This window comes from Notolepis coatsorum (genome assembly GCF_963971535.1).
Source record: "Notolepis coatsorum genome assembly, chromosome: 18".
Taxonomy (NCBI): domain Eukaryota; kingdom Metazoa; phylum Chordata; class Actinopteri; order Aulopiformes; family Paralepididae; genus Notolepis; species Notolepis coatsorum.
The window spans coordinates 45,066,298-45,094,130 of NC_140182.1; the positions used below are offsets into that span (position 1 = coordinate 45,066,298).

General features: G+C 43.8%; 2 protein-coding genes across 3 annotated transcripts in view; both read right to left on the reverse strand.

Moving 5' to 3' along the window:
- mmp15a (matrix metallopeptidase 15a) overlaps positions 1-6,115 on the reverse strand; it is a 162,993-nt gene extending 156,878 nt beyond the window's left edge. The window contains exon 1 of the mRNA XM_084334407.1: positions 5,589-6,115. Coding sequence (XP_084190533.1) covers positions 5,589-5,711 — 123 coding nt within the window. The 5' untranslated portion in view covers positions 5,712-6,115. The remainder of the gene's footprint in view (positions 1-5,588) is intronic.
- A 9,426-nt stretch (positions 6,116-15,541) lies between these two features.
- prc2 (protein regulator of cytokinesis 2) overlaps positions 15,542-27,833 on the reverse strand; it is a 34,414-nt gene continuing 22,122 nt past the window's right edge. For both annotated transcript variants that reach the window (XM_084335376.1, XM_084335377.1), the window contains exons 9-14: positions 23,250-23,345; positions 21,664-21,822; positions 18,736-18,831; positions 18,275-18,358; positions 16,662-16,772; positions 15,542-16,260 (exon numbers count right to left, since the gene is read on the reverse strand). In XM_084335376.1, the coding sequence (XP_084191502.1) occupies positions 16,201-16,260; positions 16,662-16,772; positions 18,275-18,358; positions 18,736-18,831; positions 21,664-21,822; positions 23,250-23,345 (606 nt within the window). In that variant the 3' untranslated portion in view covers positions 15,542-16,200. The remainder of the gene's footprint in view (positions 16,261-16,661; positions 16,773-18,274; positions 18,359-18,735; positions 18,832-21,663; positions 21,823-23,249; positions 23,346-27,833) is intronic.

The following is a 27,833-nucleotide window of genomic DNA, read 5'->3' on the forward strand; positions in this document are numbered from 1 at the left end:
TATACAAGGGATATCAAACGATATACAAATAGTACTATACATGGGATCTCAGGCAATAAATATATATATTCGGTTTAATCTGATCCTTCGTAACAGTTACTGTTTAAACAAAATTACCCAGTCAACTATTCACTTTTAGTAGGCATTGTCTAACGGTATTTAGCCGGCTAGCTACTGATAGCTCCGGATATCAACAAATGCCCCAGGAAGTCTAGTAGTCCATGTTGATATCTCCGTTAGCTTGCGTTAGCTTGCGTTAGCTTGCGTTAGCTGACGTTAGTTCACAGTTCAAAACGAAATGTCCGATTGAACTAAATAGTTGTCTTAACGTCATCTAGCCGGCTAGCAGTAGCTACAGATAGCTCCTGATATCAATGTCTTATAACATTGATTGAATGCGTATTCGAGCTGAGGGCTTGCTGAATGTGAAATTACCAAATAACGTTACCAATAGGGTCCCGCTGCAGCGCCGGAGAATCCTTTTTGGAGCTGGAGGCTACTAGAGTACACACAGACAGTGGAGCTGTTTGCAGATAGCGAGCATTTTGACTTGTTGCGTGGTGGCGATGTCTCGCAGATAATACAAGTACAAGTCTAATTATATAATATATATATTTTATTAAAAAGAAAAAAAAAAAAAAAAAACTTTTTATATAAAATAATTTTTTATTTCTTTTTAATCAAAAACGATCGGTATCGGATCGGTATCGGCCGATATGGCTCACGACGATCGGTGATCGGTATCGGTGGCAAAAAACGTGATCGGGGCATCCCTAATTGAAAACTTTATTAACAGATTGCAGAATGGGTACAGTACAGTACAGCTCAATACATACAATTGTTTTTTTTTTTGATCCACTTTTTCTCCCATTTTTCTATATTTTCTCCCATCCCAATTTCGTATCATCCAATTCAACCCTCCCCTGTCACGAACGCTGTTTCTTGCCTCCCACAAGCCGGCTGCAATGTGGACTAAGTCATACATAGCACAAGTCCCCTCCGGTACTTGAGGTAACAGCAGTCGCATCTTTTCACCTGCGCAGCTCGATCTCTCAGTGTCGAGGAGTAACGCGTGGGAGGCTCACGCTGCCCCCGACACTTCCTGATTCTACTGCGCAGGCGCACCAACCGACTTGTAGGAGTCGCTTGTTCACAACGTTCGATCCCCACCCTTCAGTTTTCCCTCCCCGTAATACGGCCAATGTGTATTACTGCGGACGACCAGCTAAACTGAAAACAATGTGGAGAGCTGGATTCGAACACGCGAATCCTAGCGTCTCCACACTGGTGGCGAGTGCCTTGCCCACTACACCACCTAGCCGCCCCCAATACATACAATTGTTAAGGGGATGCAGACCAGAGAAAGACTTTCGTCTTGTTTACATCAGGGTCCCCCATTTTCAATTCATTGTAACATATATGACATACATGACATACAGATAGACAGTACTGCTACATCTATACATTTATGACATACCAGATTTGCAAATACAGTACTGTTTGAGATACAAAAAGAGTCCAGACAAAAAAGTATATACATTTGACGTAGAAACTGTACATTGGATTGGGTAGGTGGGGGGGGGGCTGTACATTGGAGGTGGTTGGGTAGGAGTGGGGTGGGTGGGGTACACTGTACAACTGTACAAACAAAACTGTACATTGGAATATTGACAAGACCATACTTGGTAATTTACTGTACATTGGAGGGGGTTGTGTTCGGACATTTACAGTGGCCAGTTTCGAATTGCAGTCTCCCTTAGGTGTTTTTTTAGAGTGTTTTTGAAAGTGGGTAGTGATTCACATTCCTTTACAGCTTTGGGTAGGGCGTTCCACATTGATGTGGCATAATTGCGAAACGTGTTTAGTCCCTTGTTTGAACCGAATCTGGGTTTAACATGATTTGTGGAGCTCCCTCTGGTGTTGTGATCGTGGTATTCACTGACCTTTGGGAAGTATTTTGACATGTACATGGGTACCTTGGTCGTGTAGTGTATCTTGTAGACCAGGCCCATTGCAAGTTGCTGTACTCTGTCGTCTACTCTAAGTAGGGCTGGGCGATATAACGATAACGATAAATATCGCGATATATTTTAATAATCGATATCGAATATCGAAATAAAAAAAAAATCGAAAAATCGTTTTTTTTTTTTTTTACCTGCAACAGGGCAGTTTTAAAACCAGAGACAGTGGACAGACTTGTCTTTCTTGCCTGCAACTTAAAGTAATGGCTTTGCTTGTCCAAATGACAATACTGACCAAATTCAGATTTCTTTTTCTCTTGTCCATTTATTTTGTTTGCTTTCTAATTTAAAATACATTTTGAAACCGTCTGTACACAGTAGGCTATGTGTGCTAGCAGAACTAGACTCCAGTCACGAGTCACAGTGCACATGTGCGGTGGTTTGTCCACCAAAAAAGCGCCAAAAGATCGAAAATAAACTAGCAGAGCCAGAACTGTTCAACTCCTCTGGAGCCACAGCCAGCAGAGAAGCCGGTTTACTTTAGCTTTTAAACCAGCTGCAGCCTGAGAACTGGAGTGTGAGGGGATGTAACACTAAAGATGGCGGCAATGACAAAGAATTGCTGCAAAATAAACATACATCTGTTGTTAAAATAAAAAAAAAAAAAAAAAAAAAAATTATACTTATAACAATTCGATAATTATCGATATCGAGAAATAAAATAAAATTATCATATCGTTATCGCGATATGATTTTTTTCCATATCGCCCAGCCCTAACTCTAAGCCATCCTAGGTTGTCAAAGTGGGCAGGGGTGAGGTGGGTTCTAGGAGTAAGGTCAAGCAGTAGTCTGACCAGTTTGTTTTGAGATGTTTGTAATTTTGTTTTTAGCGCCTTTGAGGTGCTTTGGTACCATGAGGTACAAGCATAGTCGTAGTACCCTTGAATGAGTGCTCCTGCCAGAGTCTTCAGGGTATTCCTGTTTACCAGTGAGGAGATCCGGTACAAGAATCGAGTTCGTTGGTTGACTTTTTTTATTACATTGGATGCCATTTTGTCACAGGAAAGATTTGCCTCTAGGATGGAACCCAGGTAGGTAATATCTTCTTTCCTTGTGACAATATTGTCACCCACTGTAACTGAGAAGCCGTCGGTCTTGCTGAGTTTGTTATTTGAACCGAAGAGAATGGACTCTGTTTTGCCCATGTGTAATGATAGTTTGTTATCAGCAAGCCATATGCAGATTTTGCCTAGTTCTGAGCTGAGGGTTTTTTCAACCTGTAACTTGTTCTTGTCAGAGACCAGCAGGGCTGAGTCGTCTGCAAACAGGAACAAGTTGCAGTCACAAGCTGACGACATGTAATTTGCATAAATTAGGAACAGTAGCGGACCTAGTATGCTTCCTTGTGGAACACCACAGCTTACTGTGAGGGGGGGGGATAGGGTACCGTTTACCTCCACCATCTGCTCTCTCCCCTCCAGGTAGGATAGCATCCAGCTCACTGATAGACTATCAAAACCAATTGCTTTTAGCTTGTCAATCAGAATGGTGTGATTGACAGTGTCGAAGGCCTTTTGTAGGTACAGCATGACCATGCCGCAGTATTTGCCCACGTCCACCTCTTGTTTGATGTGGTCGTTTAAATAGAGAAGGCATGTGTCAGTGGAGTGGGATGTTCTGAAGCCAGATTGGAATTCGTAGATTAGATTTTTTTCCGCAAGGTATTTTTCGACCTGTTCATATACAATTTTTTCAATGACTTTCGAGATGGAGGTAAGGATAGAAACAGGGCGGTAGTTGCCTGGGTCTAATTTACTGCCTTTTTTGTGCAGAGGGGTCACTCTCGCAATTTTGAAGTCCTTGGGGACGTGTCCCTGTTTTATGGAGAGGTTTATTATGTGTGTGATGATGACTGGGGTGATGGCGGCTGCTGAGTCTCTGAGGAATTTGGAGGGGATGTTGTCATGGCCAGTGGCCTTGTTAGGTTGGAGGGCGCTCAGTTTTTTGAGTACCTCATCTGTTGTTACCATTTCCAATTTGAAGTCGTCTTTGTGGACCCCTAGGTTCTTGTAGTATGCTACTATGTGTTCTACCCCATAATGCCCTGAGTGGGAGGGTAGTTTGTTTACCAGTGTTGTGGCTATGTTTGTGAAGAAACTATTTAAGTAATTGGCTACATCCAGCGTTTCTGTGATGAGCGTGTTGTCCGTCTTTATGTTTATGTTTGAGAATCTGGTTTTAAGTTTTTTACTGCAGCCTAGTTGGTTATTGAGTAATTTCCAAAGCTCACGTGGTTTGTTTTTGTTTTCCTCGGTTTTGTCATTGATGAATTTTTTTTTTGCTGTTTTGATCATGGAGTTTACATCATTTCTTAGTCTGTTTCTTTCCAGTTTGAGTTCAGTCACGTGGGCTTGGAGTTCACTGCTCGTGCTTATGGTAAGCTTTGACTGACTTTTACGAAACTCAGAGCATTTTTTGTCTCTAGTTTTCATAGCAAGTCAAGTCAAGTCAAGTCAAGAGTTTTAATTGTCACGGCATACAGGTATACAATGAAATGCGGCTGGTCTTGCCCGCGACGATGTGCAATCAGTGCAGTCAGTATTTCAGCGTGCATCCACGGCTGTTCAAACTGGTTGAAATTCATTACACAGCAAAGTAATCCATCCTGAATTCTCCCTCTTGGTCTCTGCCCCCACCCCACCGTAACTCTTGACTTGCAAGGCAAGGCGCAGCCAATTGAGCGTACAGGAACTAGCCAGGCAAACAGGACAGCTCCTCTGGGGTGCAGACAATAAAGCAAGAGCCTCAGAGGCTCTGCTCTTTTTGAAGCCCCAAAAGGGGAATACAAAACCGTCTCTGGCCCCCTCGGCACAGCTGGATCATGAGCCTCATATTTTGACATGATGTACACAGGCCAAAGGCAGAATGCGTGCACAGTGCACACACACACACACGCACACACACACACACATAGAGCACACACAGACTCACTCTCTTTTAGACAGCCTCCACTCAGTTGTTGTTCACATAGCAGAACATGCCTCAACCAACTATGGGCAGGATAATTCAAGAGAAAAAACCATGCCTGCCGGGTAAGAAATTAGTCGAGGAAAAAAAAGAAAAGCATTGCTCTGCAGGCACAGATAGGGGCTTTGCTTCCTCTTGGAGATACAGTACTGTTACGTCCACTCATATCAGTCATATTGTGTTATGGCTTATGGGCACGGTGGCACCCAAATACTAAAATTTAACATTTACAACAGTATCTCTTCCTCGTTTATATATATATATATATTTAGGGAGGGGGGGCTGCCCTATCCAACGCTTCTGTCCATGCGCCAGCCATGTGCTGCAGCTGTGATGTACCATTTGGAACAAGGTCAAAAAGATGCACCATCACCGCAGACGAGCGACTATCCTGTTTATTTGTAGCCCACTTTAATAACTTTCAGTGTTGCCATGCCTTATTTACGATAGAAGATAGCAGTATTTATAAAGGAAGAAATACAATGTATTAAAAGTACAGACTACACACACAGATACTACTACTTTTACGCACCGAAATGGATGCTCTGAAAATAAGCCTGAAATAAAACTGCATCCCATATCATGGATAGATAGACAAACCTCAGCGTTGAAACTGTCCTCTTCCGAACTTTCCACCAGCCTGTTGTTGCACAGGAGTAGGGCGAACGAAGCGACTATTTGTTTCCACAGTCCGAGACGGGCGCCTCTGTGACGGGATACCATCTTGACTGACTGACTGCGCGCTTCTCTGTCACCAATAACGCAAACTGCGCGCAGGACAGCTGTGTCACCTCCGTCTCGCTGCCTCCAGATGTGCCGCAACGAGAGCGGAAAAGCGTCGATGGTGATGATGCCGCGACAACTAAATGTGTGCAAACTAAAAACAAGGCTATTCCAATCCACACAGGTGGTGATAAATGACAAATTGCTGTAGTTGCTTTCCTCCCGTCTTGCGTTGAACGAGGCGCCCCACACTTCAACCACTAACTACCTTTTCTCTTTGGATCAGCAGCATCGCAACAGAGGCGCTAATCTCACGAGTCACGGTGACGAAACCGCGAACAAAGCAAACTGGTCATCAGTGTCTGGTCAAGTGGTCAATAGTATTTATTATTAGTATTTTCCCCCCAAATATGTAAAATATTAGTTTTAAATCCAGGCTTAGACGGGTTTTTAATTCAGGACCATTTCCTGATGGTCCATATCTAGCTTAGTTATATCAGGCACGAGGTGGTCCTTCCCCCTTCTCGCCGTCCACAATGGCTGCGCATGAACTAATGTACAGTTACGGAGGGGGGGTATCCAGCAACAAGTCTCCTTGCCCTTGATGCATTCACACACACTCTGTTGCATACTCTACTGGCCTCCTTGCACTGCTGGTGATAATATATATGCACTATTCTAAGATCAACAGTCTAGTTTGATATTCTATTATACTAAAGCAAAAAAGTTGTCCTGTTCGTCTTCCACTAAATCTCCTTTACAGTGAATTCTGCAGGCACCAATAACATCAGAACATTTCATCTTGTGATATATTAAAGAGGGGTATTCTCAGTCTAGAGCATGCCGTGTAGTGGTGGTGAATCTGTTGGACAAAAGAAAGATTTTCCTCTGGAAAGATGGACCCTCCCTCCAAGCCTTTGGGGATGGATAACAACTCAGACCACCAGAGGAACCATAGAAGGAAGGAAATGATCATGTTGCAATGCCATCTGCTGAGCACTATGCACAACTACATTCAACAGTATCTCAAATGGTGTACAAGTGCATTCACTATGACCTTTAACCATAGGCGGCGCGTGGGCTTTAGGTCAAGGAAGGCTGTAAAGGGAACGGCCCCCGCGTGCAGCGTGAAAAATTTGACCTTTTATTTTTGGTTGCACGCAAACTGTCCAGGTTCTGATTTCATATACACACACACACTACTAGGCTATACTACAGCGAGCCCCACTCATTTATATATAGTTGCAAATTAAGTGTTCAAGTGAAGGCATCCAATAATATATTAACCATTGTCTTACCTTAATGCAGATAAATGCGACGTTTCGTCTTGGTGAGAAAGACCGTTCACAACTTGAATCACAAGTTGCAATGAAGTGAAAGTTTTTCGTAATTTAGATCTCATCATGCTTTGAAAACAATGTACATACAGTAGCTCTAAAAAGTTTCCACGATTTGATGAACTCGGACTCTCATCATGTCCTCTTAGAGCAAGCCCTTGTTTGCCAAGATAAAACAACATACAGCCTCAGGTGATCGGTAGTTATGCCAGGGGCGTCAATTTGGTATGGCAAGGTATGGCACTCGCCATACCTTGGCAAATAAAAATGTAAACATTTTTTTTTTTTTAATTTTTTATGTTGATTTAGAATTCGAATGTCAACATTATGAACGAAGCTTCGAACTATTCGGTACAGCCCTAGCATGTTTTGATATTGTCAATTATCTCACTTTTACTAGGTGACTTTTACTGTGACTAACTGAAATATGCCCAAAAAAAACGAAAATGGACATAGGGAAGTTTTTTTTCAAAGGGCAGTAGAGACAAGTGATACAGGGACACAGGTAAGGTCTGGCTTAGTGATTATAATAGTGCAGTTCAGCATTCAGTAACCCATACTTTTTGTGAATGTGTTTTTGATACTACATTCTGTTGAACACACACCTCAAAACCGTACCTAAGGAAAATTGGCTCAATTGCAAGAAAAGTAATAGACAGTTATGATATTACATTCTGCATAATTCGTATGCAAAATATTGTGGTTCCCTGCTTCAGTCTGTTGACACATTTCTATACTAAAAATGCTTGTGTAGTCCTGTGTCATACCTAAATGTCATATAACTGAATTGTATAGAAACAACTCACCAAAAGTGACTATTGCACAACTGATTTGACAAGAAAAATCCACCAAGGGGGGGAAACACCCCCTTCACCCCCTCCCACTCCTCGCCATACCTTGCCTTTTACTGAAAGGACGCCACTGAGTTATGCCCAGGGCCAGCCCGGTGCAGCTTCTAAATTACTTTGTTTATGCCTTGGAAAAATACGTATATATCCATTTTGCTTTTTGAAATTTGACTCAAAATAGTGCGCTGGTGTTCGCTACAAAGCGATCGGCGGGCTGAAATTCAGAACACAGATGTTTGCTTTACTCTGCCTGCGGGATCAGGATGATCATGTGAATGATGTGATTGGCTACATTATTTAACCTGAGCCTATGCGTGATTGGTTACTGCCTGTACCTGGAATGTTAAACGCTGCCACCGATTGACACCTTCGTCGTTGACACCTCGGCCAGCCGGCTGCAGCACACGACACACACAATAGCCAGCAGCCTGCGCATATATTATATACATTTCAAGATTCCGAGCATAATATTCTGGGTAGGCATAGCCCCCCCTAGCCGACCCCAGCCCCCCACACACACTCAATACAAGGGGATGCAGAACAGAGAAAGACTTTCGTCTTGTTTACATCAGGGTCCCCCATTTTCAATTCATAGGCTGTGATTTGGTGTTCTATGTCTTACTTTGACTTTGTCTGTTTTGCTCATCGCTCATAGCCAAACGGCGCTACAGGGATAAAATTGAACTCCAGTTTGAACAAGCTGACTCTAGAGCTATGTGGCAGGGGCTCAAAACGATGACAGACTACAAAGGCGCCTCCCTCAAACTGAACAGTGACATCTCCTTAGCAAATTACCTCAATACCTTCTATGCGAGGTTTGATGCCACCACCAGATCCTCCTTGCGGCCCTCGCAGGAATGGGAGTGGCTGGCTCTGTGCTGACATGGCTGTCATCATACCTCAATGACCGCTCCTACCAAGTGTCATGGAGAGGGACCCTGTCGGCCACCCGCCCCCTGCGGACGGGTGTCCCCCAGGGCTCTGTTTTAGGACCCCTTCTCTTCTCCCTCTACACTAAATCACTGGGTAACATTATCACGTCTCATGGCTTCTCCTACCATTGTTATGCCGACGATACTCAACTCTTCCTCTCCTTCCCTCCCTCAGATATCCACGTCTCTGAGCGGATCTCGGCCTGTCTGTCCGACATCTCCGCCTGGATGACGTCCAACCACCTCAAACTGAACCTAAGCAAAACAGAATTGCTCCACCTGCCGGCCAAATCCTCCCCCCTAACCGACCTTTCAATCACAGTCGAGAATGCAGCTGTGACTGCGTCCCCGACCGCCAAGAACCTTGGTGTTGTCCTCGACGACCAGTTGAACTTCTCTGCTCACATCGCAGCGACGACCAGAACCTGCCGATTCCTCCTGAGCAACGTCAGAAGGATCCGCCCCTTCCTGACAAAAGAAGCCACCCAACTCCTCGTCCAATCAACAGTCATCTCCCGCCTCGACTACTGCAATGCACTGCTCGCTGGCCTCCCGGCCACTGCCACCAAGCCTCTTCAACTCATTCAGAACGCAGCGGCCCGCCTGATCTCAAACCTACCGAAGTCGGCCCATGTCACCCCACTTCTTAGGGACCTGCACTGGCTCCCCATTGCTGCACGAATCCGCTTCAAGGCCCTCGACCTAGCATACCGGGCGGCAAAGGGAACCGCTCCCGCCTACCTCCGGTCAATGGTCTCTAACTACACACCCTCAAGACCCCTACGCTCTGCATCTTCTGGCCGCCTCAGACCTACTCCTATCCAAGCTCCGGGAGGGTCATCAAAGAGAAGTCGCCTATTCTCAGTCCTTGCCCCACAATGGTGGAATGAACTACCCACCCCAGTTAGGACAGCCGAATCACGTCCAATCTTTCGCCGTCGACTAAAGACGCACTTCTTCAACCATTATCTGAATTTTAAAAAAAAACTACAAAAAAAATAAAAATCTAACCCTAACTAACCGTACTGTCATGCACTTGTCCTAATAAACTAACCTACACTGTAGCACTCAACACTTTGATGAACATTGTTGCTCAGCTGATAGAGTTGTGCCCTTCCTGATGGCTTGTCGTACAGAACTTGTAAGTCGCTTTGGATAAAAGCGTCAGCTAAATGACTAAATGTAAAATGTAAATGATGCTGGTAATAACAACACCAGCTCACAAGCCACGGCAATGGGGGGGGGGGGGGTCGGCTGCTGATGGAGACGCAGTGTTCAGGGTAACAGAGCATGAGGTGAGGCGGACCTTTAAAAAAGTGAATATCAGGAAGGCAGCAGGTCCGGACGGCATCCCCGGCCGCGTCCTAAAAGTCTGTGCCGACCAACTGGCCCCAGTATTCACTGACATATTTAACCTGTCCTTAGAACAGGCTGTCATCCCCACCTGCCTGAAGAAGTCCACTATTATCCCTGTACCCAAAAAATCCAAGCCTGCTTGCCTCAACGACTACCGCCCTGTAGCTCTCACCTCCATAGCCATGAAGTGCTTTGAGAAGCTAGTAAAGGGCTACATCTGCTCCTCCCTCCCCATCAACATGGACCCCCTGCAATTTGCATACCGCCCCAACAGGTCCACGGAGGACGCCATAGCCCATGTGCTGCACACAGCAGCATCACACCTGGACAAGAGGCAGGGGAACTATGTGAGAATGCTATTCATCGACTACATCTCGGCATTCAATACCATAGTCCCCTCCATACTCATAGCCAAGCTCAGGGACCTGGGCTTGAACTATGACCTCTGCCAGTGGGTCTTGGACTTCCTGACTGGCAGACCCCAGGTGGTGAGAGCAGGCAACTGCACCTCCTCATCCATCACCCTCAACATAGGGGCCCCCCAGGGCTGTGTTCTGAGTCCCCTCCTCTACTCCCTGTACACACACGACTGTGTGGCTCAGCGGAGTAGCAATACAATCATCAAATTTGCTGACGACACAGTGGTGGTGGGCCTGATCTCTGCCAACGACGAGAGGGCCTACCTGGAAGAGGTCAAGGTCCTGGCGGGATGGTGCCAGGAAAACAGCCTCTCCCTGAACGTCAGCAAAACAAAGGAGATGATTGTGGACTTCAGGAGGTCGGGGGTCAAGGACTACAGCCCCCTCAGCATCGACGGGGCACCGGTTGAGAGAGTCAACAGCTTTAAGTACCTCGGAGCCTACATATCCGAGGACTTGACATGGACCACACACATTGACAGTGTTGTGAAGAAGGCACGACAACGCCTCTACTTCCTCAGGCGCCTAAGGAAGTTCCAAGTCAGTCAGAAGATCCTTAAGAACTTCTACTCATGTACAATAGAGAGCATCTTGACCGGCAACATCACCTCCTGGTTTGGGAATAGCACTGCACAAGACCGAAGCAGACTACAAAGAGTGACACGTTCAGCCGAACGCACAATTGGAGGGGGGCTCCCCACCCTCCAGAACATTTACAACAAGCGTTGCAAGGGCAAGGCTAAGAGAATCATTAAAGACTCCAGTCACCCGAACAACTGCCTCTTTGAACTGCTGCGGTCAGGCAAGCGATACCGGAGTCTCAAGGCAAGCACAGAAAGACTCAGAAGAAGCTTCTATCCCCAGGCCATCAGGCTGCTAAACGAACAATGAACACTACACAACAACAACCACCAAACGCACATAGCACACACATCCACACGCACACACTCACTTTAAACAAACACACTGTAGCACCCACTCCACACACTTTATAGCACACACCCACTTTAAACAAACACACTGTAGCACCCACTCCCCACACTTTATATTTATTGATGAAGGATTGCACTACAACTCGTACACCTTACTGTAAATTGTACTTAAATTGTACCTCACCCCATTTCTGCTTTGCACTATATAGTACTGTACATTAGTACACTGCATAGTATTGTATATTATATGGTAACTCAGAACATTGTACATATGTCTATACCGAACACTGTGACCTCTTTTTCTTCTTCTAAATTACATGCTATACTATGTTATTTGATACTATCTTGTCTAGCACAGTCTCTGGAGCGTAACAGTAAGAAGCATTTTGTATGAAAGTATTCTGTACTTCTGTATGACAACTATTAAAGAAACTTGAAACGTATGCCTGTCTTTTGTGAAGCACTTCACAAAGCTGCATTTCTTGTATGAAATGTGCTATACAAATACAGTTTATTATTATTAGTATGTCCTGCATGTAACATTGGTCATGATGTTATTGTATTAGACAAATGGAAAGAGCCTAGCAAGCACACAAGCTCTCTCTCCCTTACACACACACACACATTTGAAATGTTTATGTCCACATGAACAGAAGTACAAGGAGGCCTCATACAAAGGACATAAACAATGCGAGTGCAATCAGAAAATTATGAAAGAACAGTCAGGTACAAGGTGCATGGACGGCAGAATCATGGGAAAAGGTAACAGCGCCTCCTCCAAATTGAGCGGCTTCCTATAATTGCTGATACTGAGCAGTACCTGGCTAACTGCTTGGCCTTCCTTTTGGGGAGACCGGCTATTTGTAGGCCCCTCACAACCAACTTGTGCACATGCCCTAGGCTGCCAAAGATAAAAACTAGGAGTTTACATCTGTAGCCTATAGCTGTGAGATGGTCTGCTGTAGCTGTTGGTATTTCAGCATTTTGGTTAGGAAGGCTTCTTCTAAGCTGTAGTCAAAAGTACAGCCAACCTCAAGAATGGACACCTCCCTAAGGTGTTCATTTACCACAAATACATCAGGGGTGTTAGCTGTAATACGCACGCACGCACACACACACACAGCTACATCTAGGTATTGTTTTCTTCTAGTGATAGCATGTGCATGTGATGCAAGCATAGTCATAGTACCCTCTGCCAGAGTCTTCAGTGTATTCAGGCCGTCTAGAATGTTAAGTGTCACCACACCTATCCATTGACGGTCGGCCGACCCCAGCCCCCCCACACACACACAGGGAAAAAAATAAAGGCAACATTTTTTTTTTTTAAATAAATAAAAATAATGTGTCGACTGGTCTGGGAAGGCACAGCCTGCCCCAGCCTTACACACACGCCGCCTATGCCTTTAACCCGTTCACTGCCACACTACCAGAACGGTTAACCCTTTCACTGCGACGATACACAGAAGGTTAACTTAAACCTTTCACTGCCACACGACAGCGGCGACCGTCGGTTGTGTGATAGTGTAAAGGGTTAACCTTCTGTTGTGTGGCAGTGAAAGGGTTAATCCATTGAAGTACCCAGAACCACTGCTCACCAGTGGCACATTTTAACTGTTGAATCACAGTCTAGACATCTTTTTGCCACATTGCATTTGCACAATACCTCTTACGTTATGGCAAATGTGGAGGAAAACTCACCACAGTTGCGTGAGGAATCCCTTCATTACCCCCTGCGTGCGTCCATGATGTGGTGACTGCTGTGCATTTCGTTTTTGATGATTAATAGAAACAGATTTAGGGGACGAACGACCAAGCGTTCGCTGTATATCGGGTTAGGGTTAGCCAGGGCAGGCTCCAGAGGCTTTTCTCTTGTCTGTGCTATGGGGACGTGCTCGATTATTTTGCATGGGATTTATAGGACTACATGGACACACAAGGCAATATTTGATATATATAATTTTTTTACAAGATATTTGTCAAATAGAAATGATGTCCCCTGTGCCTCAAATAGATCCGCTATCAGCTCTATCTTTAATCTTTCAAAATGTTCAGTTGCTATCGCATGCACTCATCTGTGTTTCACTACACACATGAGTGCATGCTTACCAACTGTTTTTTCTGCAACACTACTATCACCGACATCTAAGAAGGGAGATCCCCCCTTGAATGGCCCTTCTAAGGTTTCTCTCCTCCACATTGCCTGTGGTGCATTTTTTCCTATTGCTAGGTTTTAGTGAGTTTTTCCTTACCTTCACGTCTGAGTGTGTTGCATTTATTTATTTTGCATTTATTAAAAAAATAATTTGACCTTATGGTGTTCTTGTTTTGTTCTTGACTTATTGTGATGTTTCTTCTTGACTTGTTTAAAGAAGACGTGTACGGCCCATGGGGACATTAACGCGTGTTGTCGGGCCCTACAAATAAATTTGATTTGATTATGTCCAATCCCCTGGTTTGGTTCTGTGGTAGGACAAACCTTTGTTTACATATTGCACTTTTAACATTATTTGTGGGGACATTAACTTGAATCCTTCAAAGGGCCCTTTAAAAAGTAAGCAATGTGCATGCATCTCCTTTTATACTGTAGCGACCCTGGGATTTGGGTGGTTGGTCAGTCGGGCTGCCACTCTGCACTCTACCAACCTGGGGCTGGCAGGCGACGCTATTGGTAGCGCGGGCCCCAGATTGGTAGAGGGGAGGGGGCAGGCGCTGACCTGGGAAGGCTATAAGAGGGGCATGGGAAATGGTAGCGATGAGTCTTATACTGCAACCTGCAAGTGAGAAGTGTTGTAATAAAGACCTGAACTGAGAATTATCAACCTGCCTCGAGAGTCGTGAATAACGTTGTGCTAAACGCCTTTAGAAACGTTACAATACACAGCTATGCGTTTACCAGTGCGGGTGTATTCATAATGTCAACTCTAATACAGTAGTTAATCATGAGGGAACAGAAAAAAACTCATACCTCTAACTTTTGTTTTTGTAGATGAAGTGCTTCCTACCACTTTTAGCAAACTGGTCAGACTACTGCTTGACCCGACTCCTAGAACCCACCTCACCCCTGCCCACTTTGTCGTCTACTCTAAGCCATCCTAGTTTGTCAGAGTAAAGCAACTTGCAATGGGCCTGGTCTACAAGATACACTACACGACCAAGGTACCCAGTACATGTCAAAATACTTCCCAAAGGTCAGTGAATACCACGATCACAACACCAGAGGGAGCTCCACAAATCATGTTAAACCCAGATTCGGCTCAAACAAGGGACTAAACACGTTTCGCAATTATGCCACGTCAATGTGGAACGCCCTACCCAAAGCTGTAAAGGAATGAATCACTACCCACTTTCAAAAACACTCTCAAGGAACACCTACGGGAGACTGCAATTTGAAACTGGCCCCTGTAAATGTCCTAACCCAACCCCCTCCAATGTACAGTAAATGACCAAGTATGTTTTTTTTTTTACATCTATTTAACCATTATTTACAACGAGATGGGTCAAGTGCAGACATTTCAATTCATGCGTGTGTTCCTGTGTGTTAAACTGCATGACAAAAAGACTTTTATTTAAGCGTGGCATTGACCAGATATCCAAGACACCCGGTTTATGCATGGCAATACAGACATCTTGTTTACGCCTGGCACCAGCCAGATATCCAAGATACCCTGTTTAGTATCAGTGCATCCTTATTTTGATGTTGTATTCCACCCTGGCAAATAGTAGGAACCCCAACTAATATCTTAAACAAATTTAAAACACGTGCTCGTCACCTTTGCTATATAAAATTACTTACTTCCTGACTAGGGTATTGAAATCTCTAACCGGGCATGGTCTCAATAACAACTCAATACTCTCACTACTAGACTGTATATAAATAATCTATGAATACACATTTCAACCCTCTTGTATACTTGTTACCTACTGTCAATACAAAGCAAAGCACTGTACCAGCCATAGTAACGGCACTATATATTGTGTTAGCATACAGTGAGTGAGGAAACCGCAAGAGTCTTATATTTTGACTTTATTAAAAAAAATAAAGAATCACACACATGGCAAAATTCTTAATTTTACTACAGCATACCGATATCATGGTAGACAAAAACAAATATATAAAAGTGTGGTTGAAACAGGAAGATATATTGTCACACTATTGTGCAATACTTGTATATTTACAAATACAAAGCATACAGGTTCATGTTTTAGAATAGCTAGTAGGTGAAAATACCATAGGCCAGAAAACAAATCCTAGCCAATTTGTTGGACGCAATGTAAAGACATGATATTACGTTGTTGGTTTTGTTATTACACTACCATTGACGCAAAGTTGCAATATCGAGTCTATCGTTTGCGGGCCATGAGTGACCCGGCAGGTAACTTCAATTAGCGAAAAACTATAAAAACCCTAATGTTGGCATGGCGGGTCACCTGAAAATGCAAATTATCGCACTTTCCAAACAGACTATATTGCAACTTCGCGCCATCAAACGCGACCAAGGTAGTAAAGTTAGAAAAACTGAAACAAAACCACAACATATTAAAAATATAAAAAAATTGCATTATTTAAAAAATATAAAAAAAATCTTAAGACGGACAGACTGACAGAGACAGACAGACTGACAGAGACAGACAGAAACAGAGTGGGAGAGAGACACGGAGCCTCTTTCAGTGGTCTTTTACAGTGGAGTTTAGGATGGTGTCACTGGCCTTTCTAGACAGCTCACTCTGTAGGAAGAGAAACACCAGACATTATTATTCGAGCTGGGTACAAATAAATGATATATATACATACACACACTCTAATTTAGAGGACGAGCACTTCATTGAGTCCCTTCACTCCATTCGCTAGTGGACCAGGAAATTACCATTTAAATGGCTAATCAAACTAATTGATTCTACTGTCGGACAGTCCGAAATAATCAAATCTGTTAAAGGAATTGTTCCTCCCACTACAGAAACAGTTCACCAAATTACATCTTACAATAGCGGATGCTGCCCTCCTCAGCACCATCGAGCCTAACTGAATCAATATTGAATCTAAATAAAAATCGGGACCTTGTGAATCTAAATCTCTTGTAATCAGGGCCGATACCGAGCCCCATCTATATATAACAAAAAGTACTTACAGTGAAGTCAGTGTAGCTGACGCCTACCATTGGTAACTCCTGTACCATTGGTAACTCCTGTAGAGGGGGCCTCATACTTCTGATGGTGTTCTCTGGGGCAGTCAGCTTCATCTGGACACACACACACAGAAAGAGACAGTCAGAGGAGAGGTGAGACACCGTTAACTCCTGTAGAGCAGGGGTTCCCAAACTTCTCAGGCCGTGACCCCCAAATAACGGTGTCAGAGAGCCGCGACCCGCACTATTATAGGAGGTAAATTATTATAATGTTTTTTTTTAAATATTTTTTATAAATGGAAATGTATGGTTGAAACATGCAAACGTTCAAACGCACACACTAGTAAGCATTGGAGGCTTTTAACCAGGGCCGGACTGGGGAAATCATTCAGCCAGGAAATATAGTGCAAAATATAGCCCAGTCAGGCCACTTTTTAAGCAGGGGGTCTGGGGGTCCCCCACCAGGACATTTTTTGTTACAAAGACTTAATTTCCTGCATTCTGGTGCAGGAATTTTTTTATTTGTACCCTTTAAATGCCAGTGTTTGTGATGGCATCACAAATTAGTTAAAAAACAGGCTAGCATATGTATGATTAGCAACAACACTGATTTTGATGGATTCTGTTTTTTTGTAATGTCAGATTGAAAAAAATAACCTTTTATTCAACTTCAGCCCTGATCATAACACCACACATTAATTTCTAACCCTTTAAATGCCAGTGTGTGATGGCATATATTTGCAATATATCAAATGCAAAGTAGATTTTTCTGGGGGGTGATTATTACAGGCTGTCAATGATTAGAAACAACAGTTTTTGTAAGGGTCAGGCCTCCACCAATCACATGCGGCTCCCTGCGTGTGTGAGAGCAAGAGAGTTCTCCAACTTGTGTGAGTTGCAGTGATCTCCTGGTTGTTCCCCACCTAGGTTATCCAACTATTGCGCTGCTGCAACTAGAAACACTGGCCTGGCCTGCTTCTAAGTTCAGTGGCGTGACCGCAATTTTTTATTATTTTTTTTAAATCATCTGGAGACCCCCCTGGGGGTCACGACCCCCACTTTGGGAAGCCCTGCTGTAGAGGACCTCTCACCAGGGACAGACCAATATATCCTTTTGATATACAGGGCCAATAACGGCATGTCAGTGAATGTGATTTGGGAACAGTGTCCTGGTGTGATCTGATGATAAAAGTCTCATTGAAATGCCAACTGTAGCCATAGATGGGGCAGACCTAATAAATACCACACATGCCCAATGTGGTGAATAAAGATCTTCTGTAGCGTTACAACCAGGGTTGGGCGATACACCAAGTCACCAAACCCAGAATCTGAAAATGAGGTTGTTTGTCTTAAAAAGGATATAAGGCCAGCGTTACATTTGGATTTCTCTTTCTTATAATAATTTCTATGATGATAGCATTTGTTCTACCGTCAGTACTCTTCCTCCCCTCTTCAACACCTAGGAGCCATCAACCACGAAGCCATACGTTCCCATTGTAGGCTAAAACATATGCTTTCTGTAGGCCATGTTGACAATAAAAGATAAGAAAGTTACACTGGCCTTATCATTCAACTCCTGGAAAGCTGGAGGGAGTGGTGCATGTGTGTGTTACTACCTTAGGGGGGGACAGTGGAGGTTTGCTGGAGGGCAAGATGAAAGTGGAGCTGCTACTGGCGCTGTTGCACCGTTGCAGAGGAGTCTATACACACACGTTAAGACAACATCAGGCAATGAGGCAGTCATAGGGCACACAAGAAGTCTCTCAAGTCTCTCGTTTTCTGTAATTTACATAATTGGGTCCTTTCTTGTACTACTATAGCCTAACTTGTTTTTTAGCTGCTCTTGTTAATAACCCTAAGCCAGCCCTACTGTAGCCATGTCTATACTACTATAGCCTAACCCGTTTTCTAGCTGCTCATGTTAATAACCCTAAGCCAGCCCTACTGTAGCCATGTCTATATACTACTATAGCCTAACGTGTTTTCCATCTGCTCTTGATCAGGGATTCTTACAACAACTGGCCAAATCCGACAGTAGCAACACGGTACACATGAACACGGCACTAGACAAGTGTACCTTTCTGATCTTGGCAGGAGTGGCTCCGCTCACACTCCCATGGGCCCTCTTCTTACAGGGGGTCCTCAATGTAGTGGCGTCCCCTTTCTTGGCAGTCTGCAGGAGTCACACAAAGACACATTTGAATTAGGGCTGGGAGCCAGTATACCCAATATGAAGGTCTACCATTAAAGATCCATGCAAGGGTATGGACTTTTACTATACAGTCATCCACGATATACATATTGTCAAGAAAATGTATGCCAACGGGACCCCCCACCCCTCCAGAAAATGTTTAAAAAAAATATATATATACTTTTTTTTTTATTAAAGCTTGCTTTAATCACAGTAACGTTAGCGAGCTAGCTAAATTATACATAAATTGGTTCTCATATAAATCAATCTTCACTACGACTTTAAAACGGTGACTTATAAGGGGACCCTACAGCTTAATAAATTCACTCTGAAATCTGCTCCGCTCTGATAAACGGACTCTTCGGTCAGAGCCGTCCAGTGTGCAATCTGAGCCCTCAGAATTTCCGAACAACTTGAGCGCGCTCGCTCTGACACTGGTTGTAAATAGTTACGAGTGTTGTATGTGCCTCCCTGTATTGTAAATAGTTCATATGCGTGTTGTCACTACTGTATGTATAATTGTAAATAAGTAAATTTATGTGTTGTAAATATTGTTAATATTTATTTACCTAATTTATGTGCAATCGGGTAATTTCAGCTCAGTGTAGAGAAATGCACAGATACTAACAACCGCCTTACTGCACGCGTCTATGACAACACCGTTGACACCACGTATCCATGACACGCGCGCCCGCGACAACACTAGTAGTTTCGGGGGGCCTAGGACCCGCCCTGAAAAAAATCCTAGGGGAAACACTGCAATAGACACTTTGATAATGACATATCACATTGTAATGGAAAATGAAATACCATCAAAACTGAGAAAGATAGTGATATGCTATTCTGGCCACATCGCCCAGCCCCAATTTGACCCATCTCAAATCCCACCCACTTTTCTTGATCCTCCAATCACAACTATTGCTTCCCTCACAAACAGTTGAGATTGGAGGATCAAGAAAAGAGGACGGGTTTGACATAGGTACATTTTTATCATTTATTTACGTCTACATTCTCAAACTGGCAAGGAAGGGACGTAAATAATGTAAATGCATCAATATATTCAGAGAGCCTGCAGTTACATATTATGCACTCAGCTGAAGGACTGTCAATTGTCCCCAAGAATACTATTTGAATAGGCTGAAATTAAGAGCGCTACGAAGATATAAAAAGCAATGTCACCTCCACCTCCAATCTGTTAATAAAACTTTTCAATCAATCTGCACGGTGATTGAGAAAATTGTATTAACAGATTGCAGAATGGGTACAATACAGTACAGCTCAATACACACAATTGTTTTTTTTTTATCCACTTTTTCCTCCCATTTTTCTATATTTTCTCCCATCCCAATTTCGTATCATCCAATTCAACCCTCCCCTGTCACGAACGCCGTTTCCTGCCTCCCACAAGCCGGCTGCAATGTAGACTAAGTCATACATAGCACAAGTCCCCTCCGGTACTTGAGGTAACAGCAGTCTCATCTTTTCACCTGCACAGCTCGATCTCAGTGGCGAGGAGTAACGCGTGGGAGGCTCACGCTGCCCCCGACACTTCCTGATTCTACTGCGCAGGCGCACCAACCGACCTGTAGGAGTCGCTGTCCACAACGCCCGATCCCCACCCATCAGTTTCCCACCCCCTAATACGGCCAATGTGTATTAGTATGAACGACCAGCTAAACTGAAAGCAATGTGGAGCGCTGGGCTCGAACAGGCAAGCCCAGCGTCTCAGTCATTTGTGGCGGGCGCCTTGCCCACTACGCCACGTAGCCGCCCCCAATACACACAATTGTTAAGGGGATGCAGACTAGAGAAAGACTTTAGTCTTGTTTACATCAGGGTCCCCCATTTTCAAGTAAGGGTGCAACTTGCTCCCTGCAATCCATTCTTTGTGGATCTAGCCCAAAGTGTGTACTCCCCATCTACACAATACAGCCAGTGTACCCACAGTTACTGCACCATTAGAGGCAAATACAGAAAACTCGTTTTCTACCCAGAAGACAACACTGCTTCTTCCTCATTTGAGATTCAGTGGGAACACAGAATTTTCTGCATTATTGCCATTTAGTGAAAAGAGTGATGGGGTTCTGTAACCTCTTTACAGGATAAATCAAGAGCCTCTAGAAGGCGGTATACAAATGAAAACAGTCAATCACATGTTGCAGAAGATTATATGATCCACATTGGGTGATGTGCAAAACCAGAAAACAAAACTTCTTTCAAACTAAAAAGTACTTTCCCTTCTTTTCTATTTTCTTATCTACATTCTATTTCCATTGTATATACCGTATTTTCTCTGTAGATACTACAGAGGGCTCCTGTCCTCCAACAGAGTAGGGCCCAAAGCCTCTCGCCATAGTCATTGACCTATGCACTGGCATAGGGAGTTGGTCCCTGGGCGCCACACTGTGGCTAGCCCACTGCTCTTAAGAGATAGGATGCGTGTTAAATGTAGAGGACAAATTCCTTTTATATTAAATGTAGAGGACAAATTCCTTTTATACGTTCTCTGTAATAAAGAGATTCTAATTGTTTAAAAAAATATATATATATAGGGCGCCCCAGTGGCGAACCACATAACGCGCTGAGTTGCGGCATGGGCGACGCGGGTTCGATTCCCGGACCCGTCGTTATTTGCCGAATGTCTTCCCCCCCACCGTCTCCCGTTCCTCCTCTCTCCCCCTCTACTGGACTGCCCAGTAGCAAAAAGCGATAAACGCTAAAAAAATTAATCTTTAAAAAATTATTATATATATATTATCTTCTTGTGAACCCACATCGGTTCGAGACGACGCAGAGGACGGACCGACTCCTCACCTTCTCCCTCTCCTTCTCCTCTTTCACTTTGGTTTTTTGATGTTTATGCTCCTCCCACTGTCGGCCGATATAGGCTGTGACCTTTTCACCCCCGACATGGATGTCAGACCCATGGCTGGTCAGCCATAGCTCTGTCGCTGAACGAAGCTCCTCCTCCAGCTGATGACAGAAGGTTCAAAAGGTTACACATTTTATATATTTTTAATTTTACTTAAATACATTTTCTGATTTGATAAAGGAAAACACTACTACAGCAAGAGTGTCAACGTATATTGTTTTGCGTTCTCGAAAATGTTCATGCCATTGCATTACCCAACTACATGGCAACATTAAACCCAAACCTAAGATCTCTGCCACAGAAAGCACAACATTTACCCAGGCACAATGGGATGGGAATAGAGAACCGGAACCGGTTCCTAATAGTCAGATTCCTGGAATCGCATGCCTCCGTGACTATCGATTCCTTTTATCGATGCCATGTTTTTCCGACAGTTGCGCATTTTAAAACAATAACGTTAGTGCCACGCATGCAGCCATAGCAGACATTCGATTCCTTGACTAGGAAAACCTAAATGAAAACGAATGCTTTCACTGTATAAATATTCTCCCATTTCATCCATTTTAGATGATCACAATAGGCTGCAGCTAGTGGTTCTCACGCACCTCAGGGAAATCCTTTCACGCTAGCACAGCGGGGTAAACTGACCAGGAAAAGGTGAACGAGTGTCACCGAGCGAGCAGTCATTAAATTTGTAAGGGCTCGAAATTGCAACCATTTTGGTGGGGGCTCAACAATCAATGTCAAGTTGCATGTTGTTATTCTAACCAGCTTAGTTCTGTTGCATTTCCAATTTATTTATTGTGCCCCGTCTTTTTTGCTGCTGTGAAGCACTGCAATTATTGTATGAAAGGTGCTACACAAATAAAGTGTTATTATACACATATCACTTATCCATTTCCCCAATAGTCTAGTCATTATATGAAAAAACCTAGGACAAATTGCAACAGTAGCAAACTCAACTGATTTTGTATCCTCATTATGTCCTTAGTGAGGGAAAAAAAGTCCCAAGGAATCCCATCATGGGAAAGTTTTGAAAACGACCTATATATGTTCATATCGAAAAATGCCTGTTATAACATAGTGGTGAAAATAGTGATAGTTTAGATATAGATATTTTTAGATAGTGATATCTAAAAGTAAAATTTTCACCACTATGTTATAACAGGCATTTTTCTATATGAATATATAGAGGTCGTTTTCAAAACTTTCCCATGATGGGATTCCTTGGGACTTTTTTTCTCTCACTAAAGACATAGAGGATACAAAATCAGTTGAGTTTGCTAATGTTGCAATTTGTCCTAGGTTTAGCCTAATTCTGGCCTATAATGACTGGACTACAAGGGGATTGATAAAGAAACACTTTACTTGGTCTACCATTTAGAAAATTGTGTCTTTTCCTTGACCATAAGATGGAAAATAAAATTACATCACAATAAAGGGAAGCAGAAGTTAATTGACTAGATTGGAAAGAAGAAAAAGAGCAGACCAGCTGTGGACAAAGTGGTGGTTAGGGTGTTTGTCTCACCTTTGGGAGTATCTTCTGAACCTTCGCTCTCTCCTTGGTTTCTTTGAGAAGAGCTCCCCCACGATTGGAGAAGCGGTTGGGGTCGTTGGCCTTCTTCTACACAGGAAATAAACACAGAAAAGACAGGAGCGGTGGGAAAGAAAAGATGGTTTTCAATGCATGGTTCCCAGGCTCAAGCTGGTGGGAAAACCCCACTACTTATGTCAGAGGAGAGCACTTCAAAGAAACCTTGATTTGTTTACATGGCTTTTCAGCTATTTGCTTAGGGTCATGCTAACTAATGCCATCATTGACCATATTCACACGTCGGCCATTTTGCTCTTATGTCATGCTCAGGTTGGGTCCAATCCTTCCCACCCTGCTCCCACCCAAAGTGGAACCCAATCTGAGCATGACATAAGAGCAAAATGGCTGCCATGTGAATATGGTAAATTTTCTGCTTCCAATAACTCAGAAAACAAACACTGGTATTTTCCAATTTGTAACAAAATCAAATGAGTTTGTTAAAAAAATGTGGACCATCCATTTAACTTAAACCACCTGCCAACTGTTCATTTTGGCTATGGCTGTTAAGTAGGGCAGTCCAGCAAGCCATTTGGGCCCACAGCCAGCCTGTCCCAAAATTACATTTCTTAGCAACCAAGGTAGTCTTTAAAAATACTTATTGTCTAATTTGCTGGTGAAATTCAGAGTCCATAAACAGTGGTGGTTTGATTGAAAAGTGAGTTTTAGGCTGCGGTTACATAAAGGAAAACAACAAAGTTTCATTTTCACTTTTCTGAACGTTGTGTTATGGTAGTCAGGTTAGACGTCGTTTGTCTCCTGTATGCGTGGGAGGTATTTGTCGCGTGCACAAGCCAGACAGAGCTTTCTGCTCTTTCAGAGCAGCGTAATGATCGCTATCAATCTCCTCAGTGTCGAGTCACATTAGAGAACTATCAGGGAAGTGGGCTGGCAAGGAGAGTGAGAACGCCGCGAGATATCCTCGAGCGCGGTGTGGCAGTGCATTAATCACATCGGTGGGACCATTCTCTGCGTCCAGGCTCAAAACTGTCAATCTAAGCACTTCAGCCAAAATAGGGATGATACAGTTATGCCTAGGGATGTCCCGATCACATTTTTTTGCTCCCGATCATGTGATTTTGAGTATCTACCGATACCGATCTTTCCCAATCCGATAAATAATAATAATAATAATAGCAAGCCAATGTTCCGAGACATATTGCCTTTTATTAGTTAGGCTGCTATTTGAATACACAGTTTAGCCCTAAATGGTGGATTCAAATAGCCTAACAATTACAAATAAAAGGCAATATATCTCAGAACATTGGCTTGCAGTTGCATTATTGCAATATATCTCAGAACATTGGCTTGCAGTTGCATTATTGCAAACTAAAGAAATGTGAATTAAAGAAGTTAAAACAAACAGGCTGAAAAAAACAATTAGCCTATTCAATTGTTTTAGAAGCCTATAGCCAATATTCGAGACACTATTACTCTTGAGCAATCATATTTATTAGAGGCTCCATTTTTCGTGGACGAAAAATACACCAATCTATAGATATCATTTTTCCCTGACATAATGCTACCTGCCGACAAAATCTGTGACTTGGTTGCGATACAGATGAATCATCTTCTCAGAATAGTATAAGTGGCTATCTTTTATGCGTATTTTACATTGTTGAGCAATAATATTTGAGTCTTGTTCTAACAGCGTTCTGTGATATCATCATCCTGTCATATCAAGGGCACGCGGATGACGGTGTCTAGTGCGCATGGGCTTGAACGGCTCCGTATCCGAGCCGCTTTGTTTACATGCCACCGTTCCAAGGGACTTTTGACAACAAAAACCCCCTTTGAGCGTTGCCGCTAGGAAAACGAAAATGCCAGCTAAAACGGCGTTGCCTTTTAACACTTTGAGCGCCACGACTGGTTCCTTTTTACCGGCTGAATGCCACCATCGGCGCATATGTTAACTTTAATATCGCCTAATCTATGTTTTAATATCGCCTAATCTATGTTTTAAATTATGGCTGTCTAATCTGCCCATCGCATTATCAAAGACCATTTTCTAGGGATGTCCCGATCGCCTTTTTTTGCTGCCGATCCGATCCCGATCATGTGATTTTAAATATCTATCGATCCGATCGTTTCCGATCCGATCTTTCACATTAGTAATCAATTTTGCCGCATTTTTGTCAAGCTGAATGTAACAACAAAAGCCTCCGCGCGCGCCCCTCTGTTGCCTATAGTCCGGGGCGCGAGCGCGCCAGCGCGGAGGCTTTTGTTATTACATTCAGCCTGAGAAATGCGCTTCTGCTTCATTATGAGAAATATTAAAAGTTTCAATATATGTTTGCACATTAGTATACATTCATTTACATCATTTACATTTAGTCATTTAGCTGACGCTTTTATCCAAAGCGACTTACAAGTTCTGTACGACAAGCCATCAGGAAGGGCACAACTCTATCAGCTGAGCAACAATGTTCATCAAAGTGTTGAGTGCTACAGTGTAGGTTAGTTTATTAGGACAAGTGCATGACAGTACGGTTAGTTAGGGTTAGATTTTTTTTTTTTTTTGAAGAAGTGCGTCTTTAGTCGACGGCGAAAGATTGGACGTGATTCGGCTGTCCTAACTGGGGTGGGTAGTTCATTCCACCATTGTGGGGCAAGGACTGAGAATAGGCGACTTCTCTTTGATGACCCTCCCGGAGCTTGGATAGGAGTAGGTCTGAGGCGGCCAGAAGATGCAGAGCGTAGGGGTCTTGAGGGTGTGTAGTTAGAGACCATTGACCGGAGGTAGGCGGGAGCGGTTCCCTTTGCCGCACGGTATGCTAGGTCGAGGGCCTTGAAGCGGATTCGTGCAGCAATGGGGAGCCAGTGCAGGTCCCTAAGAAGTGGGGTGACATGGGCCGACTTCGGTAGGTTTGAGATCAGGCGGGCCGCTGCGTTCTGAATGAGTTGAAGAGGCTTAGTGGCAGTGGCCGGGAGGCCAGCGAGCAGTGCATTGCAGTAGTCGAGGCGGGAGATGACTGTTGATTGGACGAGGAGTTGGGTGGCTTCTTTTGTCAGGAAGGGGCGTATCCTTCTGACGTTGCTCAGGAGGAATCGGCAGGTTCTGGTCGTCGCTGCGATGTGAGCAGAGAAGTTCAACTGGTCGTCGAGGACAACACCAAGGTTCTTGGCGGTCGGGGACGCAGTCACAGCTGCATTCTCGACTGTGATTGAAAGGTCGGTTAGGGGGGAGGATTTGGCCGGCAGGTGGAGCAATTCTGTTTTGCTTAGGTTCAGTTTGAGGTGGTTGGACGTCATCCAGGCTGAGATGTCGGACAGACCGGCCGAGATCCGCACAGAGACGTGGATATCTGAGGGAGGGAAGGAGAGGAAGAGTTGAGTATCGTCGGCATAACAATGGTAGGAGAAGCCATGAGACGTGATAATGTTACCCAGTGATTTAGTGTAGAGGGAGAAGAGAAGGGGTCCTAAAACCGAGCCCTGGGGGACACCCGTCCGCAGGGGGCGGGTGGCCGACAGGGTCCCTCTCCATGACACTTGGTAGGAGCGGTCATTGAGGTATGATGACAGCCATGTCAGCGCAGAGCCAGCCACTCCCATTCCTGCGAGGGCCGCAAGGAGGATCTGGTGGTTGACTGTGTCGAAGGCTGCAGATAGATCTAGGAGAATCAGGACAGAGGAGAGGCCTTTCGCTTTTGCTAAGTGAAGTGCCTCTGTGACCGCAATGAGGGCTGTCTCTGTGGAGTGACCAGTCCTGAAGCCTGACTGATTAGGGTGTTCGACTTAAGTAATGGTCCAACTCCATTCTGGTCTGAAACGCAGACGATAATCCTCAGTCACGGCAAATAATTGACGTTATCCTCCAGGTGAAAAGTTAGTCTGAAAACTTCGCCTCCAGCCTGTCCTCCTTGCAAACATTGCAACTGGCTTGACTTTCTATTTTAAAATGCTTAGTTCCAAACCTCTGACATTAAGTCTAGCTGCTCAAGTCAGTGGATATTAACCGTGTTTCGGGAGCGACGTGCTGTTGTTGTGGCAGAACACCGGTCTAAATTAAAGGGAATGAGTTTGTTGCAACGGTGTAAATTAAAGGGAAAGTGTTGTGGACAATTATTCTGCTCTGTGTGACATAATATATCATCATTAATGTATTTATTATGTAATTTAAAACCAAAACTAAGGCCTCCGTATGAGTTTAAGACGTGGACATGGTCATGTTTGTTGAATAAAAATAATTTTTTTTGACTGCCGATTTTTATTATTATTTTTTCCCGATCCCCGATCCTCTGAAAAGCACGTGATCGACGCCGATCACGTGATCGGATCGGGACATCCCTACTATTTTCCAGTCAGTGCTGTCAAGGCAGATTGTTTTTTTATCGCATCGTTTCCGTTTCAGAGCAGTTAGAAAAGCCCCCGTTTTGATATAAAAAACAGCTCATTCTGGAGCATTCTATGAAAATTGTCTTTTAGTGGAATATTCCACAACGTTGATATTCGTCTGCCTTTTTATGAATAGTTTTCAAATAAACGCTAGATGATCAATATTATACGTGCACGCAAGCA